General features: G+C 36.8%; 2 protein-coding genes across 2 annotated transcripts; both read left to right on the forward strand.

Annotated features, from left to right (window-relative positions):
- The first annotated feature begins 339 nt into the window (after positions 1-339).
- LOC131345658 (fatty acid-binding protein, heart-like) lies at positions 340-1,974 on the forward strand. The gene is made up of 4 exons (XM_058378654.1): positions 340-522; positions 655-827; positions 1,540-1,641; positions 1,731-1,974. Exons 1-4 carry the CDS (start codon positions 453-455, stop codon positions 1,779-1,781), a joined length of 396 nt encoding a protein of 131 aa, XP_058234637.1. The 5' UTR covers positions 340-452; the 3' UTR covers positions 1,782-1,974.
- Positions 1,975-3,702: 1,728 nt separating this feature from the next.
- smpdl3a (sphingomyelin phosphodiesterase acid like 3A) lies at positions 3,703-13,957 on the forward strand. Its single transcript, XM_058378493.1, has 8 exons — positions 3,703-3,875; positions 6,553-6,766; positions 7,332-7,476; positions 7,903-7,999; positions 9,149-9,312; positions 9,509-9,689; positions 11,400-11,524; positions 12,598-13,957. The coding sequence occupies exons 1-8, from the start codon at positions 3,773-3,775 to the stop codon at positions 12,904-12,906; spliced, it is 1,338 nt and encodes a 445-aa protein (XP_058234476.1). The 5' UTR covers positions 3,703-3,772; the 3' UTR covers positions 12,907-13,957.
- The last annotated feature ends 3,722 nt before the right edge of the window (positions 13,958-17,679 follow it).

Raw genomic sequence — 17,679 nt, forward strand, 5'->3', positions numbered from 1 at the left:
ACCATTTCTCAGGGTACAAGGAATCAAGTGATTTCAACACATTTGCTCGATCTGTGTCTGTTTTAAGTAAAAGAATATCATGATGCCATATTAGATCCATGTGCAATATAATCTATGAATAGACAGCGATGCTGTATGCCATTGTAACCACATACTGTCATTTTGCCTTCATTTTTTTATACTCCGAATTATTTTTTCCATTGATCAGCAGTATGTGTTCGCACCCTTGTTTGCCAAATTGTATTCACTGACAAAAATAACACAATTTGACAAACAAATATAGGTCTGGGAATTATATAATACCCATTAAAGGAACAGTTTCCTCCCAGTCCATGCTGTATAAATATGGGACTGTATGATTTGGCTGTTGGAGATTCACATAATTCCTGAGCTGCATTGATTATGAGCGTAATAAATAACAATAGAAGAATTGTTTCTATATAAACAGCAAAATGGATGTGTTCTTTGGAAAGTGGAAACTTGTCAGTAAAGAAAATTTCAGTGAATATCTGACGGCACTTGGTAAGGGTCTTTAAATTGTATTTTTGTATAACCTCCCAAATGTAAATAAATTGTATAACCTCCCAAATGTTTTTGCATCCATATTTTTCATGCAAAATTACTTTTATACAAAATTACTTCTTGCTTTCACAGGTGTTAAACAGGAACAAATCAAGATTGCCGAAATAATTACACCAATTTTAACCTTTTACCAAGATGGGGAATTTATCGTTATGAAAACAGAGACCAGCGTTTATACTGGAGAAGTCTGGTTCAGGCTGGGTGAAGAATACTTCGAACTAAGCAGAGATGGCAGACAATGCACGGTAAAAAATTCTAAATCATTTAGTAGTCATATTACTGTCCTACATTTAGTAGGACATTTTGGGTATTTTTTTGTACTGAGAGCTTTAAATATAAACTTTAATCTCGTTAAACTTCTATTAAATCACTGAACATTGTCATGAATACGAACTGAAAAGGACTTGGGATTCTGTCATGCATAATCACAAAATAGCCAAAATAATTATTAGCCAAATTATTTGCAAATAGAAAATGTGCTAGATTCATAATGATTCCCCTTTATGGGGGCAGTCAAAGTGCAGTAGTTGGGCTACAGATTGAAAGGTTGTGAGTTGAAATCCCAGGCTCACTAAGCAAGTTATATCAAGTAACTTTGGATAAAAGGATCAGCCACATGAGAGGAAATATAAATGCAGAGTAGTTCTGTTACAAACAATTAACGCCTCTGAATGAAGTCCACAGCTAATTATATGAAATTATATTACCAAACCAAGTCTGGGTAAAAGACTTGAGAAAAAAAAGGAAAAGAAACTGGCCAGCAAAAGTCAGTGAATGAGTAAGGAGAGCATTAATTAGAGAAGTGCCTTTAGGTTAATCACACATAGGTTACACTACAAAACATGGAAATATGGTTTAATATGTGAAAAGAGAGATTAATACTTAAGCAAAGCACTGTATAGTAAAATAATCATTGCTGTAAATCTCTCCATAACCTCACACAAGCCTATTTTCTAGAACGTCGTAACCCTGGATGGATATAAACTAGTACTGGTGCAGAAGTGGGATGGCAAAGAAACCACAATCGTTCGGGAGATCAACGGCGAAAACATGATCGCGGTAAGCATGTGTTGATTTGTGAAGCTGGCTTCATGCAGTGTAATAGGCTGAATGACATGTATTAACATATTGTTCTTTGTATTTTGCAGACACTGACCTTTGAAAACACTGTTTCCACCATCACCTATAATAAGGTATAAATGATGGACCACATTCCAGTCTAGAAGCATGTTTTAATGCAAATATCACAATTATACTTCATTCTATTCCACCAGAAGCCCAACATATAAATAAATCCCAAATCAGATTGTTAAAAATGTGTGGTTGTTTCTATCTAATGACAAATGACTACAATTCACTCTGGCCTTTTCTGAAATCATAATTAAATCACAATCTAGCATTCTATTTGTTCTTTTGTTTCATTGCTTATGCTCTCTGATATTTTCTTTGTCCACCCTGACCCTTTCACTGATTCCTGGGTTCCTAATACAGACAATTTTATAAATCAATGCAAGAGGTTTAGTACCTAAAATGGAAGAACGTCATATTTGGGTTGAAATTCTCTACACTCAGATACTGTATCTGTAAATCTGGCAATATGTGACCAAATAAGCAACAAATGGTACATCTACATATATAAAACAATATTTTTTTCCCATCTGTGTGTGAATATAAGTCCAATATTAACCGATGCCAGAATGAATACTTTCATGGTGGATAAGTGGCAAAATATCTAAGCAAGGCTGGACGGTGGGTGCCAATGTTTACACCTGGAGAGCTGATGTAAATCAATATTGAGCAAACTGTAATTTATGTGAAGATATTTTAGTTTAATAGTGAAAAAGCTTGATTTTGGCAAGAGGAAAACTCCTAAATGATTTGAAAGAGAGCTTGTTATTAGGAACAGAAGCTTCAGTCACAAACCCACCTGTGCTTAGATCTATGGTTATCAGAACATGGCTGAAAACTCTGGAAAAGTGCACAGACCACAATGACCATGATACTCAAGCATTAGAACAAAAGAGCAATTGTTTTTCAGGTGTAACTGTTCTACACAGTATATATTCAATACAATAGCAGCAGTAGCTTTTGACTATACAGTCTGGTGGAGCAGAACAACATTAATCAAATGTTGTTGTTCTTCTTTCTGCTGCTCCCTGTTCGGGGTTGCCACAGCGGATCATTTAGTCCACACGTTTCATTTTGGCACAGGTTTTCGTTGGATGCCCTTCCTGATGCAACCGTCCCATTTAATCCAGGCTTGGGACTGGCACTGAGAGTTAACTGTTCAGTGGCAGCGCCAGTGCCCTGCCTGGGAATCGAACCCAGGCCATGGCAATGAGAGAGCGGGATCATATCGCTGGACCACTAGGAGGCTAACAACATTGATCAAATAAAAATGTTAATTAGCTCATTATTTACATCAGATGTACTGGAAGCAGGAAAAATACTAAATTGTGCAACATGCACTCTGTTGGCTTCACACCTTTGGTGCTCGATCATGGAGTTGTTCTCCTAGTGCTTGAGGGGTTTCCTCCAGGCTCTCCAGTTCCCTCTCCCTGTCCAAAGACATGCCTTGTAGGTTGAATGACATCACTGAATTGTCTGTAGTGTTTGAGTATGTGTGTGATTGTGCCCTGTGATGGATTGACCATCCACTTTGTTCCCCTTGTCCCCTGGGATAGACCCTAGGTTCCTTATGACCCTGTGTAGGCTAAACATTACTTTTTTTAATTGTACTGCATCCTATCTGATCTTTAATATTGTTGTCTATGTAGTAGATTTGTTTATGTTGTAATTTTCTTTTCATTTCTTCTACTTCTGTACACGTAGGAACTCCTGGCTCTGATATTTACTAAAATATAAAAGTCTTATCTTGTATCTGATCTAATTATAGTCATTAAAACATATAACATTAAACTATAAATTGTATATATTTTGATATATATGCTGAGATAAAACAAAAACAAAGATTTTACTCTTTATGTGTAAGGCATAATGATAGACACGAGGACACTGCCCTCTAGCGGTTGAATGAAATTCAACTCTTTAGCTGTTCCAGTAAAAGAAATAGCCAGTCCATTCCCGGGACTGCGTGAAAGCACGTGATCTCTGGTTACTTCCTGTTTGGGTTTTCGACTTTGCCCTTAACAGCAGTAGGATCAGATGTGAGCGGTGTTTATGTGAAATAATGGGGCTGATCTTGTTTTGTTGGGTTGCTTCGCTCTTGTACCAGCAGATTTGTGCTGCACCAAGTAATGAGGGCTTTAAAAAGAGACCTCTGCTGGATATAAGTAAGTATATTGTATGTTTTCTGCTTGACTTGCTGCCAAGGCTTAGAATACCATGTGCCATTTAAATAGAGATTTATTTGTTTAACACTTTTAACAATGGACAATAAAAACAAGGCAGATTCAGAATAGATTTATTTATTTATTTATTTATTATTATTATTATTATTATTATTATTATTATTATTATTATTAATAAAATACCCTTGGACGATATGAGGAAGAAATCTTGAGAGGAACCAGACAGATCAGGGAACTCATCCTCATCTGGGTGACACAGCAGAGTGTGATTATAAAATCATTTCTCTTTTATAACTGTCTACTATATTCTCACTGGTGGAGATTTGAGTGCAAAAAGCCCTAAAAAGTCATCATTGCAAAATCTTTCGGTATCAGTTGCAGTCCAAAAGCCCTCTTTATGGTGATGGTACCATCCACAGTAAGCTCATGTATCTCCTGACTGTCCAAATTGAGACATCCTCAGCAGCAGCAAACGGTTTCCACTGTCTAGTTTGTATGCCTCTCATTACGTCCTCATTTGCCAAATATTAAAATATTTAACTCTAAGCCAGCAAATCATGCTATAAGTGTAATATGAAAGATTTCTAAGGAATGGGAAAGAAACAGACAAGTAAAGTCAAGTGGCTTTACTGTCAGTGAAATGTCAGCCAGTGAAGTAAAACAATGTTCCTCCAGGATCATGGTGCTACATGAGGCTATACAAGACTAAATAAAGGGCAAAAAAGATATGAGAGTATAATAATAATAAGTGCTGTAAAAGTAGCGTACAAAAATATGATGAATATGATGAATATGAGAAATACAGATGGTCGATAAAATATCTTTTTGAGATATTTTTTGTTTTGTTTCTCTTTGAGATCCAGGATGTCAAATCTTTACTAAAAAAAATGCTATAAATTGATGTTTGGATTTTTATTTAATAGCACGACTGAGTCACATGACCATGAGAAAGACCATGAGAAAGTCACAAAGAACGCACAATTTTCCGTAGCTGTATCAGAGAAGTGAAAGATGTGAGAAGGGGAAAGTACTCTAGCTTCTTAGAGAATCTAGTTGTTTAGTTTCGTGACAATATGAAGAGTCGGGATCAGATGAATTAATATTCACTGCTCGGTTAATGTAATTTTATACAGAATGCAAGAAGAAAGTGAGTAATATCAGTATCAGGGGCAAGTTACTTTAAGATATAATAGAATAGAATAGAATAAATTAAGTTAATAGAGTAAATTAAGCTCTGTACATTTAAAAATAAAAAAATATATATACAAAAAATGCAGAGGGGATGCAATACATGGTGTGAAAATCTGTATAGAATAGAAGCCTTTATTTGTCACATATTCATTACAGCACAGTGAAATTCTTTCTTCACATATCCCAATTTTGGAGGTTGGAGTCAGAGCGTAGGGTCAGTCATGATGCAGCACCCCTGGATCAGTGAGGGTCAGGGGCCTTGCTCAGGGTGGTGGCAGCTTGGTGGTGCTGGAGCTTGAACCCTGATTCTCAGATCAACAACCCAGAGCCTTAACCACTTGAGCCACCACTGCCTCACAGTACAGTAAAATACTGTGGTGACCCCGAACCGGGAGCAGCTGAAAAAAACAACAGCAACTACAACTAGAATGAATCTCCTGATTGCATAATTGCGCTGTTTGACCCTATAGTACACAGTTATAGAAGAGAAACGATTTATATTCACACTCACCATGTCACCCTGATGAGGAGTTTCCTTTTGAGGCTGGTTCCTCTGAAGGTTTCTTCCTCATATTGTCTCACAGAGTTTTTTTTCCTCACCATTGTCACCTTTGGTTTGCTTAGGGGGGAAAGATTTATACATTTAAAACGATTATACCCAGGACTTAAAGATAGTTTCTGTTTGTATTTACAGGTTTTATTAGCTAATGATTATATTATATTTATTATATTATATATTATATTATATTATATTATATTATATTATATTATATTATATTATATTATATTATATTATATTATATTATATTATATTATATTATATTATATTATATTATATTATATTATATTATATTATATTATATTATATTAGAGTTGCTACAACTTGTCTTTGTTTCTGTTTAATTCTGCCTGATTATTTCTGCCATAATACTTTTTTTTGTGATTGTTAATGCTTCATTTTACTGTTGTGCTTTTTTATTTTTAAAATTTTTACGTGATTGTTTTTGAGGAAAACTACTTGAATTTGTGAAGTCGTAAGCATGAGGATTCTCCTACCAGTGAAGACACATGTAATGACTTTCTCTTGTAGCTGTACTCATGTTTTAGACACGTGAGTGGAAGAGGGTGTTGACTGAATGCGTAATGTGATGTCATATTGGCCGAAATCTACAGAAAGTGTAGAAAAATTGCAAATGTTTGATTTCGCGTTAATTTTCAATGATAACTGCAATAATCCCATGGCTGTCAGTTAAATTAATGTATTTAGACACTCCTTCACACCTAGAGGCAGTTTAGTGTAGCCATTACACCTGTATGTCTTTTGGATGTGAGAGGAAACCCGAGAATCCCGAACCCCACAGACACCACTGAGCTCAGGATCGACTCAGGAACACTGGAGTAGTAATCCGCTCCACTACCAGTTTGCAGCGCTGCACTTTATGTTCTAAAGCACTGATTCCAATTACAGGTAAATTCTGGCATATCTCTGACCTGCACATCGATCCTACTTACCACATCACCGAAGATCGCACCAAAGTGTGTTACTCCTCGAAGGGCTTTCCTGCATCCGATCCAGGAATCTTTGGAGATTTCATGTGCGACTCTCCGTACCAGCTCATTCTGTCTGCCTTCAGTTATATGAAAAACGTGGACCTCGAGCCTGAATTTATGATCTGGACTGGGTAAGAAATTCAAATATACCATATTTTCTTTCCTGTTGTTAAACAGTAAGCATACATATGAGTTCATTTCATTTCTTGACTATATGACATGAGGATTTTCCTCAGCACATCTATAACATTGTGTGTAGTCCATGTTCAAGTATATAAGGTCATCATTTCTGTGATTTATAGCGCAATCATACAGGCCATTTTATTCATCCCACAGATTCTCTTAAAGATCAGCCTGATCTCTATCAGCTTCCTAGTTTTGTAGTCAGATCAGGTTCCAAAGTTTCAACTTTCATGTAAATACCATCATCAACAGTATTAAGCTCGTCATCACGCACATCGCTAATTAGCTCAAACGAGTCTCTGCTGTAGCTCAGAGCAACTTGGTCGTATCACTACATTGCATTCTTGAACTTTTGAGTCTGACTCAAAAGCAGCTTCTTTTATGGCTTAAAAGCAAAGATCTCCCTTCTACTGGGATGCAGTAGCTGGTTAATAAATTACACTGCTGCATTAACATATTTACACACCTGAATCCACAACTTAACTTGTGTTAAATTTCTGCTCTTTTGTGTAGAGACAGCCCTCCACATGTTCCAGCAGATAAGCTGTCCACAGACACTGTGATAAATATGATCAGCAATATGACGCACACCATACGCCAGTTCTTCCCTCAGCTGCCGGTGTACCCTGCTCTGGGCAATCATGACTACTGGCCACAGGTATTCCACCTCTTTCCTCAGAGTCAGGCCGGTCCTTTATTACTGTTACTGCTATTGAATGTGAAAGAAAGTTAAGAAGTACAGATGACATGTTTTATTTGCTTGTGCGTTGCTGTGATCTCCTTCACAATGTGGCGGTCCAGGGGCAATGGGTGTTAGCAGATCAGTTGTTGAATTGCGCTCTCTCTCTCTCTCTCTCTCTCTCTCTCTCTACTAGTTTACATGGTTTGCGTTAGTAACTGTCACGCCTTGCACCCCTGGGTTGCGGGGTTGATTCATTCCCACCTCCACCCGGTTTGCATGGAGTTTGGATGTTCTCCCCATGCTTCAGGGGTTTTCCTCCAGGTTCCTCTCCCAGTACAAAGACATGCTCTGTACGCTGAATAACATCTCTAATTTGAAATTTGCATCAATTTTCTCATTTAGGATCAACTTCCAGAGAATGAAAATGATATTTACGAGGCTGCAGCCAAATTTTGGTCTCCATGGCTACAACCAGAAGCCCTTGTTACTCTGCGTAAAGGTATATTATGAATGATTTCCTGATCTTTCCTTCAGTGGAATTTTTTTGGGGACGTATATCAACCTCAAGAAATGTTCAAGCGTTTTAAAATTTGGACACTTCCAAAACTGAACAGGGTTAAATTTGCATTTCGATCTGACTGAGGCAAAGACCGGTATTATGGCGAGCCATATCTACTTGCTTGCTTCATTCAAATTGAATTAATTAGGCTTTCCACATGATCAAAGCATAATATTTCCTGTGAGCGTATAAGTTTTACGAAAGTGAAGTTTTACGTCTACGTTTAAGCGCGAAGTTTTACGTCTTCATTTTAGACTGCCTTTTTTCTCCTCACACAACATATTCTCTATAGGAAGAAACAAGGCAAGATTAAAAGATGTCAAATTTATGGTTTCTTATGCTGCATTCACATATACAACATCTCGAGGCAAGAAAACAAAAGCTGGTGACTTCCGCCGACATGAGTGACCAGCAACAAAACAAACTTATTGAAAGTTTGAGTTTATGCAAATATGGAGCTACCAATGGGAGTGATCCTTGGCAAAGAGCACACACTCCTTCTCCTTCATCTCGTATAATATGATGCAGATATACACTGCTGAATTTTAAACACAAATGTCAAATCTCCCTCCTGATTTTTACTGGCAGGAAAAAATGATGGAAAGCTTGTTGTGCCACCCTCCAATAAACGTTACTATGGCAACCAGTAGTACGAACACCTACTGGCTCCTTCACTTAAATCACTGTGTGTGTGTGAATGTAACTTAGGTGAATTTAGGTAAATTAGATGGTTAATAAAGTGTTATACTGTACAAACTATACATATTTTACACATTATAATTCTTTAGACAGAAACGTGGTTACTTGAAAACTTTCTCACGCTGTCAAGTGAGGATTTCACATTTTTCTGTACATATTGAAAAGGAAAAAAAAAAGAAAATGGTTACTAATACTAATATGGTTACTAACTAATAAAAACTAATGTATTGGTGCTTTTAATTTGTCATTGCAACAAAGAAATACCTGAATTCACTTTAGAAGTAGGTAGAGAGGGCTTGAGATACTGTTAGAGTAGCACCATGTACATTTTCTGTTCAAGTGATACCTGTCTCTCCGTCTCTCTCTCTTTATTTTTAACTTCCACAACAGGGGGCTTTTACTCTCAGCTGATTAAGCCTGGACTCCGGCTGGTGAGCCTCAACACAAACCTTTACTACAGTCCCAACAAAGTTACAGTGAACATGTCGGATCCAGCTGGCCAGTATCAGTGGCTGCAGGACACGCTGGAGCTTTCCAAACAGAACATGGAGAGGGTAAAGACAATCCAGATATTTCTATTTTATACTGCTTTTATTAAGATCAACTGACATATTTTCAGGACTCATTTTAGTCCCAGGTATTTATTTCTCATTTAAAAGTGGACTTGTTAAAATAGTTCTAGAATTATATGTGCCAATAAGAACAAGCGTGCTTTATAAATGTTGATTTTTTTCTTCTGTGTATTTGCAGGTCTATGTGATTGCTCATGTCCCGATTGGTTACCTGCCCTTCGCTAAAAGCACCACAGCCATGAGAGAAGGCGACAACGAAAAACTCGTGAACATATTCCGCAAATACAGCGACATTATTCAGGGACAATTTTACGGTCACACTCATCGAGACAGTCTGATGGTTCTTAAGGATCGTAAAGGTAATGTATTTCCTCTAAATAGAAGACTGTTCGGTATATTAAAAATATAATCCCATTATCACTCTATCGGGAACAATCAGTACTGGTGCTGGAGATAAAACACGCGTAAGCACAGCACAGTGCACACTCATCACAATTAGTGCAGTTTGCCTTTTCTCGAAATGATTGCTGGATGTCACGTTTTCACTCTGAAGAACACGAGTTCCCTTTTAAGTTGAGGTTTCTTCCTCATTCGGTCGTGGAAGTTGCCTCTTGCTTGCTCAGTATGAGTCAGAATTTACATTCGCAGTTCTGTAAAGCTGCTTCATGATGATTTTTATTGCACTCAACAATTATAACAGAATGAAGTGAAATATTATTGAAGTGTCTGAATCGGCTTCCCTGTTAGGGCTTTTACTTTTTAAGGAAATCATGATGTAGAACGGCAAAAATGGGAGCCCTTCATCATCTACACCAGAGAATGGGAGTGCAGTAGGAAAAGTATGCAAGAAGGAATCACCAGAGAGACTCAGACGTCTACTGCTTGGAGCAGAGTTACACAATAATGCCAAAGGTTTTGGGACACCCCTCCAAATCATTGAATTCAGGTGTTGCTTTTCAGGGTTGGGCTCGGCTCTTTAGTTCCAGTGAAAGGAACTCTTAATGCTTCAGCTTATCAAGACATTTTGGACAATTTTATGCTCCCAACTTTGTGGGAACAATTTGGGGATGACCCTTTCCTGTTCCAAGGTCCATAAAGACATGGATGAGTGAGTTTGGTTTGGAGGAACTTGACTGGCTTGCCTCAACCCGATAGAACACCTTTGGGATGAATTAGAGCAGATACTGTGAGCCAGGTCTTCTCATCTAAAATCAGTGCCTGACCTCACAAATGCGCTTTTAGAGGAATGGTCAAAAAATTCCCATAAACACACTCCTAAACCTTGTGGAAAGTCTTCCCAGAAGCTGTTACAGCTGCAAAGGGTGGAACAACTCCATATTAAATTCATGTGCATATAAAGGCAGACTGTGGCCTGGCTCACAGTCTCTGCTCTAATTCATCCCAAAAGAGCTCTATCAGGTTGCGGGCCAGTCAAGTTCCTCTACACCACTTTATGGATCTTGCTTTGTGCACTGGTGGTGCAGTCATGAACAGGAAGGGGCCATCCTCAAACATTTTCCACAAAGTTGGGAGCATGAAATTGTCCAAAATGTCTTGGTATGAAGCTGAAACATTAAGAGTTCCTTTCACTGGAACTAAGGGGCCGAGCCCAACCCCTGAAAAACAACACCTGAATTCAATGATTTGGAGGGGTGTCCCAAAACTTTTGGCAATATAGTGTATCATTAAAAAAACCAAGAAAACTATAATACATTAATATCCTGGTATGTGATTAGTGATGAAGGGTTTTCATTTGATGCCAGGTTTAGCAGTGAGGAATTTGATGCTAATAATAGTTTAATAACTTGATAGGCTGTAATTTTCATCACAGTAACAAAAACCTGCTATTAAATAGTGTCTTTATTTGACTGTGTAGGGTTTTGGTAGTTTTACCAATTTAATCAATAATTTCTGTAATATCATTAAGTGTAGCTGACTGAACATGGGATAAAGCATCATAAATGTCTTCTAGATCATGTCACACATCCCATCTCCTCACTCCATAATTATGTTAATTATGTCTCAAAATTTCCCCGGATGCTAAGTCATAAATCCTCCGTCATTTACAGGGAAGCCTGTTAACTCCATCTTCGTGACTCCGGCTGTGACGCCGTACAGAAGTTTTCTAGAGAAACATTCAAATAACCCTGGCGTCCGCATGTACCTGTACAACTCCCAGGACTATGGCTTGCAGGTATGATCAAGTTTATGAACATGAAAAAATGAACATGAAAAAATGAGCTAAGACAAATACTCCAGTGTTTTCAGGAAAATTAAGTCTAACACTATGTTTACATGGACAGGCGCCATTAATTTTTATCTTTTCACACTATGGGGCTGTGATTTCAGCAGCAGCAACAGAACATTTAAGTTGAGACTGAGACTCTAAAGGGACCTGAAGAATATACACTGATCAGGCATAACATTATGAGCAGTGAAAGGTGAGGTGAATAACACTGATGATCTCCTCATCATGGCACCTGTTAGTGGGTGGGATATATTAGGCAGCAAGTGAACATTTTGTCCGCAAAGTTGATGTGTTAGAAGCAGGAAAAATGGGCAAGGATTTGAGCGAGTTTGACAAGGCCCAAATTGTCATGGCTAGACGACTGGATCAGAGCATCTCCAAAACTGCAGTTCTTGTGGCGTGTTCCCGGTCTGCAGCGGTCAGTATCTATCAAAAGTGGTCGAAGGAAGGAACAGTGGTGAACCAGTGACAGGGTCATGGGCGGTCAAGGCTCATTGATGCATGTGCAGAGTGAAGGCTGGCCCGTGTGATCCGATCCAACAGACGAGCTACTGTTGCTCAAATTTATAAAGAAGTTAATGCTGGTTCTGATAGAAAGGTGTCAGAATACACAGTGAATGACGGGTCAGGGGTGTTTTGACAGCAAAACGGGGACCAACACAATATTAGGCCATAATGGTCATAATGTTATGCCTAGTTGAATCTTACTTGCAATTATTTCCTGTTTACTGCTAGGAAGAAAAGTGAATTTCATTGGTGTAACTAGTACAGTTAAGCTGTTTTGCTAAACTGAACATAAACCTCATGTAAAAACAACAACCAATTTTCATGCTGATTTGTGCAGTATTTATTGTGTCTATAATTTGTTAGCTTTAGGAGATATATGTAGATACTTCTATTTCTCATCAGAACAACAACAAAAAAAAAACCCTCAGGCAGCATGAGTGCTGGTGTGAATGTTAAGATGAAGCGCTACTTTTCACTTTTTCTTTAAACACATTCTCGCCTTTTGTCTGAAGGATCTTTGGCAGTTCTACTTGAATCTCACCGAAGCAAATCGTCAAGAAAAGCCCAATTGGACGCTTGAATACGTCATGACCAAAGCTTTTGGTATCAAGGACATTCAGCCTGAAAGCCTACACGAACTGGCCCTGAGGTTTGAGACACCAGACAGCAAAGAATTTCAGAAGTACTTCACTTATTACATGGTCAGTTTCAACGACACTGTTACTTGTACAGATGAGTGTAAAACAGTACAGGTGTGTTCTGTACAATTTCTGGACCATGAGTCGTATTCAGAGTGTGTGGAAAAAGGTCAAAGGTGGTGAATTTTAATACCAAAAGTATTCGTTAGTTTTTTATTTAATTAACTTGCAATAAAGGGAATAAATCTTAGATTTTCTGCTGATCTTTTAGTTTACTGGTATTCTTTTAAAAGTATACACAAATACACAATGCACAAGTGTTGCACTGCAAGATTTATTACTATTACTGGCACCTTATGACTTGAAAGAAAACATATATGACCAGATATTTTCTTTGCATTTAATTGAATATTTCTTCTAGCCAACATTTTTTTTTGATTACTCGAGAAATAAGAAATAATTACTCTGCATCTTTTGATTATTTTGTTTGTTTATGCTAATTATTTAAGTCAAAAAAAGTCACTGATTATTTAAAATTTAATTATACAAAAACATTGCATTATCAAATATACTTTTCATTTATTGTATGATGTACTTGACGTACCTAAAACTGTATTATTGTCAACAGAGCTGGAATATAATTTTTTTTTTACTATACTAAATGCAATGCTAATGTTAAAAATCAAATATTAGTTAAAACAAAAATGATACTTGATTTTGGATCATTGTTTTTTTTTATTTGTTGTTTTTTAAGGGATTTGCATTGCTTACCATTTAAAATTATATAATATTTTTATATAATTTTATATTGAGGCTGCTTTTTTTTCTTCAGGCATAATTTTATGGATGTTTTGTGGATAAGAACTGACTGTTAAAAGCAGCTGGGCTGTGATTGTTCTGTTTTGCTCATTCTTCTGCACCCTGATGTACCTGAATTGTACATGAATTTGTGTTTGGTTTAAAACATAAAATAAACAAAACAATGTACCTCTGCTTTTTAATATTGATTAAGACATTTATAATAAAATACAATCTAAAGCATAAAATACACTAAAGCATAAGGAAGAATCAGAGTTTGAAAAGATGTTTTAGGTGTTTAAAATGTTATCTAAGATGAACAGAGAGGAAATAATTGTGAAAAAAGCTATATGTTATATATACACACTGTATTTGTGAATAAAGACGGCAGTGCACAGAATACAGAAATAAACTGAAGTAATTGATTAATGATTAATTGAACTAATGTGTTACTGAAATGTTTCCTGGGGTGCCAATATTTTTGTCTATGGAACTGTATCTATGTGGAATGTAAATCAGGAAGAAGAGCCTACTTGGAGACTTGAAAACATCATAATCAAAGGTTTTGGGATGAAGGACATTCAGTTAACCATCGAGGCTCCAGACAGCAAAGAATGGTACAATACTTCATGGTCAGTTTTAATGAGACCATCACTTCACATCGCGTAAAACAGTACAGGTGTGTTGTGTATGCTTTTTGGACCATGAGATGTATTCATTGAGTGTGTGCAAAATACCAAAAAAATCTAAATGCACAAATTCGCCTTACAGAAATAAATCCTAAAGCCAAATGGGAGTAAAAATCAGAACAACTGAACACTGAGCAAAGTAAATGGGAAACAGGGGAATGAGACACAGGTGACAGGAATAAGACAGACAGAGGAAAAACAACATGGCGGGAACAATGACCTCTAGTGGCCACACCAGGCTAGAATCTTAGGAAGAGTATGACCACTGCAGGGTAAAGCCAGAAGAGGGTAGTAACATCCTCAGCTGGACAGGGAGGCTGAGGAAATTGCTCAAGAAACTGTAAAATATTTCCTAAGGGGTTCTGAGGATGCTTTTCTGGGTGAGCATTTCTGATTCTGATTTCTGTTCAGCAATCTGTTTGAAACAAAAATGATGGCTTCAGCTGAAATGTGAGGGTTTAGAGAGTAATTGTGAATGTTCAACTTTCAGGGTTTTCCGCTGTGTGATTAATACTTCACAACTGAGAACACATGCCTTGTGGACCTGATGCAACAATGAATCACCTTACTTGAAAACATGAAACGACTCGAAGCAGACCCTGCCAGTGGATGTGATCTATCTCCAGTCCTGGTGCAGAAAAGATGCCATCATTATTATACTTTTTTTTTTTTTGCCTCTGGCTTCCTCAATTAATGTACATATTAAATCCATGGATCCATTAATCCATAATTAAAAGTGCTGTAAAAATGTAATTAAAATTGGAACTGATTCTTGCAGCAGCTATAAACACTCACTCTTTCACCAGCCTTTTCCCTTCTTCCCACCGTAAGTCTTTTTACAGAAAACATTGTGTGTGTATGTGTTATATTTTAATATATTAATACTATATTTAATATATTTTTAATATATAATTTTAGGTAAGAAAAAAACAAACAAAAAACTAGTTGCATAAGTATACACACCCACTAATACCTGAATCAGCTTTTGATTTTATAATACTACGGTTTTAGTTGTCATGTGCATAAATAGTGCTTCAAGCATCTATAAACAATGAACTCCTTATGCTACATTTGTACAATCCTTCCTAGAGACAGTGCAAAAATGATAAGTAGAAAAGAGAACTGTAAAGAAAGTGAGCAGTCATAAAGTGGTATAGTGGGAGATATTGCACATATTCAGTACTTTAAGTTATGAAAAGTTATGGAAGGCAATGCAACACAGAGCACTAGGAAAGTCAGAGTCATGGTCTGATATCAGTAATGTAAAGTAATAAAGATACAGTGCAATGCATGATACATACAGTCATCATTTTGGGTAAGAGTCTATCAACTTGATATATCTTGACACGTTTGTCCCACGGCAAAAACTTTCCATCACAGTCAAATTGCATCTCACATGCACAGCCCTCTTCAGGTCACCTTGCAGATTTTCACTTGGATTCAACTCTGGAGTCTGTCTGGACCATTCTAATACATTGGTCTTATTTTATTTGGATGTGTGCTTTAAATTGTTGTTGCTCTGAAACATGAAGGTTCTCATCATCTTCAGCTTTCTAGCAGATGCCTGAAGGATTTACACCAAAATCAGCCAGAATATAAGCAATTATCAATTATTCTCACCACCGCCATGCTTCACCTGGTGCATGCAGGCCTGTTGATGTGTTTTATTGTGCAAGGTTTATCTTTTGGAATTAAGTATATACATTTAATTGTGGTCTCATCAGATTACAATATATGATTTGGGTGATTGTATGTCTGTTTTTGACAAAATCTGTACTTTTTAGCTTATATCTAGAGACCATATACCAGACATATAAAGAATATGAAGAATATGTTTTTTATTTCAGATTACACAGATTAACCATAACATTAAAACCACCTGCATAATACTGTGTAGGTCCCCTTGTGCTGCCAAAAGCCACGGACTCTACCAGGGGCGTTCCTAGGATTTGAAAACATCAGGGGCTGAGCACAAAATATCAGGGGCTAATTTGGGAGAGGGGGTAAGCAAGAATAACACGTTTTGTAAGGGCATTTTATGTAATATTGTTATAATTATAATAATAAACACAAATTAACACAAACAGTAAGCAACTTTCTCTCTCACAGGTATGCCATACAATATTATCTCTGTTACAGCTTGTGTCTCATGTAGATCCTTTTTTATCATTATTATTTTACAATAATCTTTACTATGCTTGCACCTCTTATTTCATTCCTCATTTATACTGGAACTACTGTATGTATTGTTCTTTGTTTATTTTATTTTTTACAGCCTCTCTTCTCTTATTGTTCTCTCATCTGTCTTGCTGCTTGTCTGTATCTTGTCTACTTCATGCTCTTGGTGACTTTTCGATCCTATTTCTTTGAGGGTGGAATCATCAGAGAGTATCTCCGAGACTGGACTTGAGCAAAACGGTCAATCACCCTACTAGTATTTATAGTGCTGCGAATTCCTTTATCAATATGGTCCATTGTTCACCTAAGTCATGTCTGTATTTTAACTTAAATACTGCATTAGTTGAACAAGAGAAAGTCATGATGTTTAGACTGTAATGTCTTAGTGCTTTAACAGTTTATATTTTATTTAGATCTATCTTTAGGCTTATTAAATCTTATCTAATTTAAGGCTTTTGTACATAATATTGTAAAGGGTCCTATACGTCAGGGGGTTTCAGAATCAGAGACAGTGGGCCTCCTTTTTGACACAACATACATTTGTTAGCCGACTTTTATCAACTGTGTTAACATTAAATATTAAAAGTCAAGCCATTATCTGAATAATAAGATTGTTGTGTTTCCTGACCGTTTTATTTTTATTGCTGTCGCGGTCAAGGGCTGTAAGGTGTTTTAGTCACGTGGTTTGAAAGCGGCGCTGTGCAGACCGATAGGTGTAGAACATTAAAGTATCTCCAGAGCGGTTCTAGAACATATTCCAGCGTACACTCCCCATCCTGAGACTTTGGAAGAGATCTGTATTTATTAGTTTTAAACTATGTGCAGCAAACTGTGGAATAAATGTGTTTTAATTACATTTATAGCATCACTTTGCAATGCATTTAACCCCTAATCCTTCTGCAGCTTTTATGGTGGCATGCAACTCCATAATGATGTTGATCTGTCTCTAACACACAGACACAAATAGAGAGTCTAGAAATCATTTCTAATTTAAAGAGTTATTTTGAGCTTGACTCTGACAAGAAGCCATTGTTAATATGAATAAACAGCTTGCTCTCTCTCTCTGGCCTTAATATGAAACAGTAACACTCACTGCTTTAATAAAACTTTATTTTAATTCTTTCTTTTTTTCAACATATGACAGAACTAGCAGTAACAGAATTACAAAAACTTATTATAAATGATAAAACTACTGCAATGGGCAGAAACAGAAGTGCAGAGTCAAATACTTTAAAAACATTATGCAAAAAAACAACAACAACTGTATTTTATATATCAAACATGTAGATCT

The sequence above is a fragment of the Hemibagrus wyckioides genome, linkage group LG25 (assembly GCF_019097595.1).
Source record: "Hemibagrus wyckioides isolate EC202008001 linkage group LG25, SWU_Hwy_1.0, whole genome shotgun sequence".
Taxonomy (NCBI): Eukaryota; Metazoa; Chordata; class Actinopteri; order Siluriformes; family Bagridae; genus Hemibagrus; species Hemibagrus wyckioides.

Bases quoted from the DNA above. Each gene is read 5' to 3' on its own strand.
- LOC131345658 (XM_058378654.1), top strand. From the start codon at position 453: ATGGATGTGTTCTTTGGAAAGTGGAAACTTGTCAGTAAAGAAAATTTC. The intron at 523-654 runs GTAAGGGTCTTT...TTGCTTTCACAG, and splicing joins TGAATATCTGACGGCACTTG to GTGTTAAACAGGAACAAATC. The intron at 828-1,539 runs GTAAAAAATTCT...CCTATTTTCTAG, and splicing joins GAGATGGCAGACAATGCACG to AACGTCGTAACCCTGGATGG.
- smpdl3a (XM_058378493.1), top strand. From the start codon at position 3,773: ATGGGGCTGATCTTGTTTTGTTGGGTTGCTTCGCTCTTGTACCAGCAG. The intron at 6,767-7,331 runs GTAAGAAATTCA...TCTTTTGTGTAG, and splicing joins GAATTTATGATCTGGACTGG to AGACAGCCCTCCACATGTTC. The intron at 9,690-11,399 runs GTAATGTATTTC...CGTCATTTACAG, and splicing joins GGTTCTTAAGGATCGTAAAG to GGAAGCCTGTTAACTCCATC.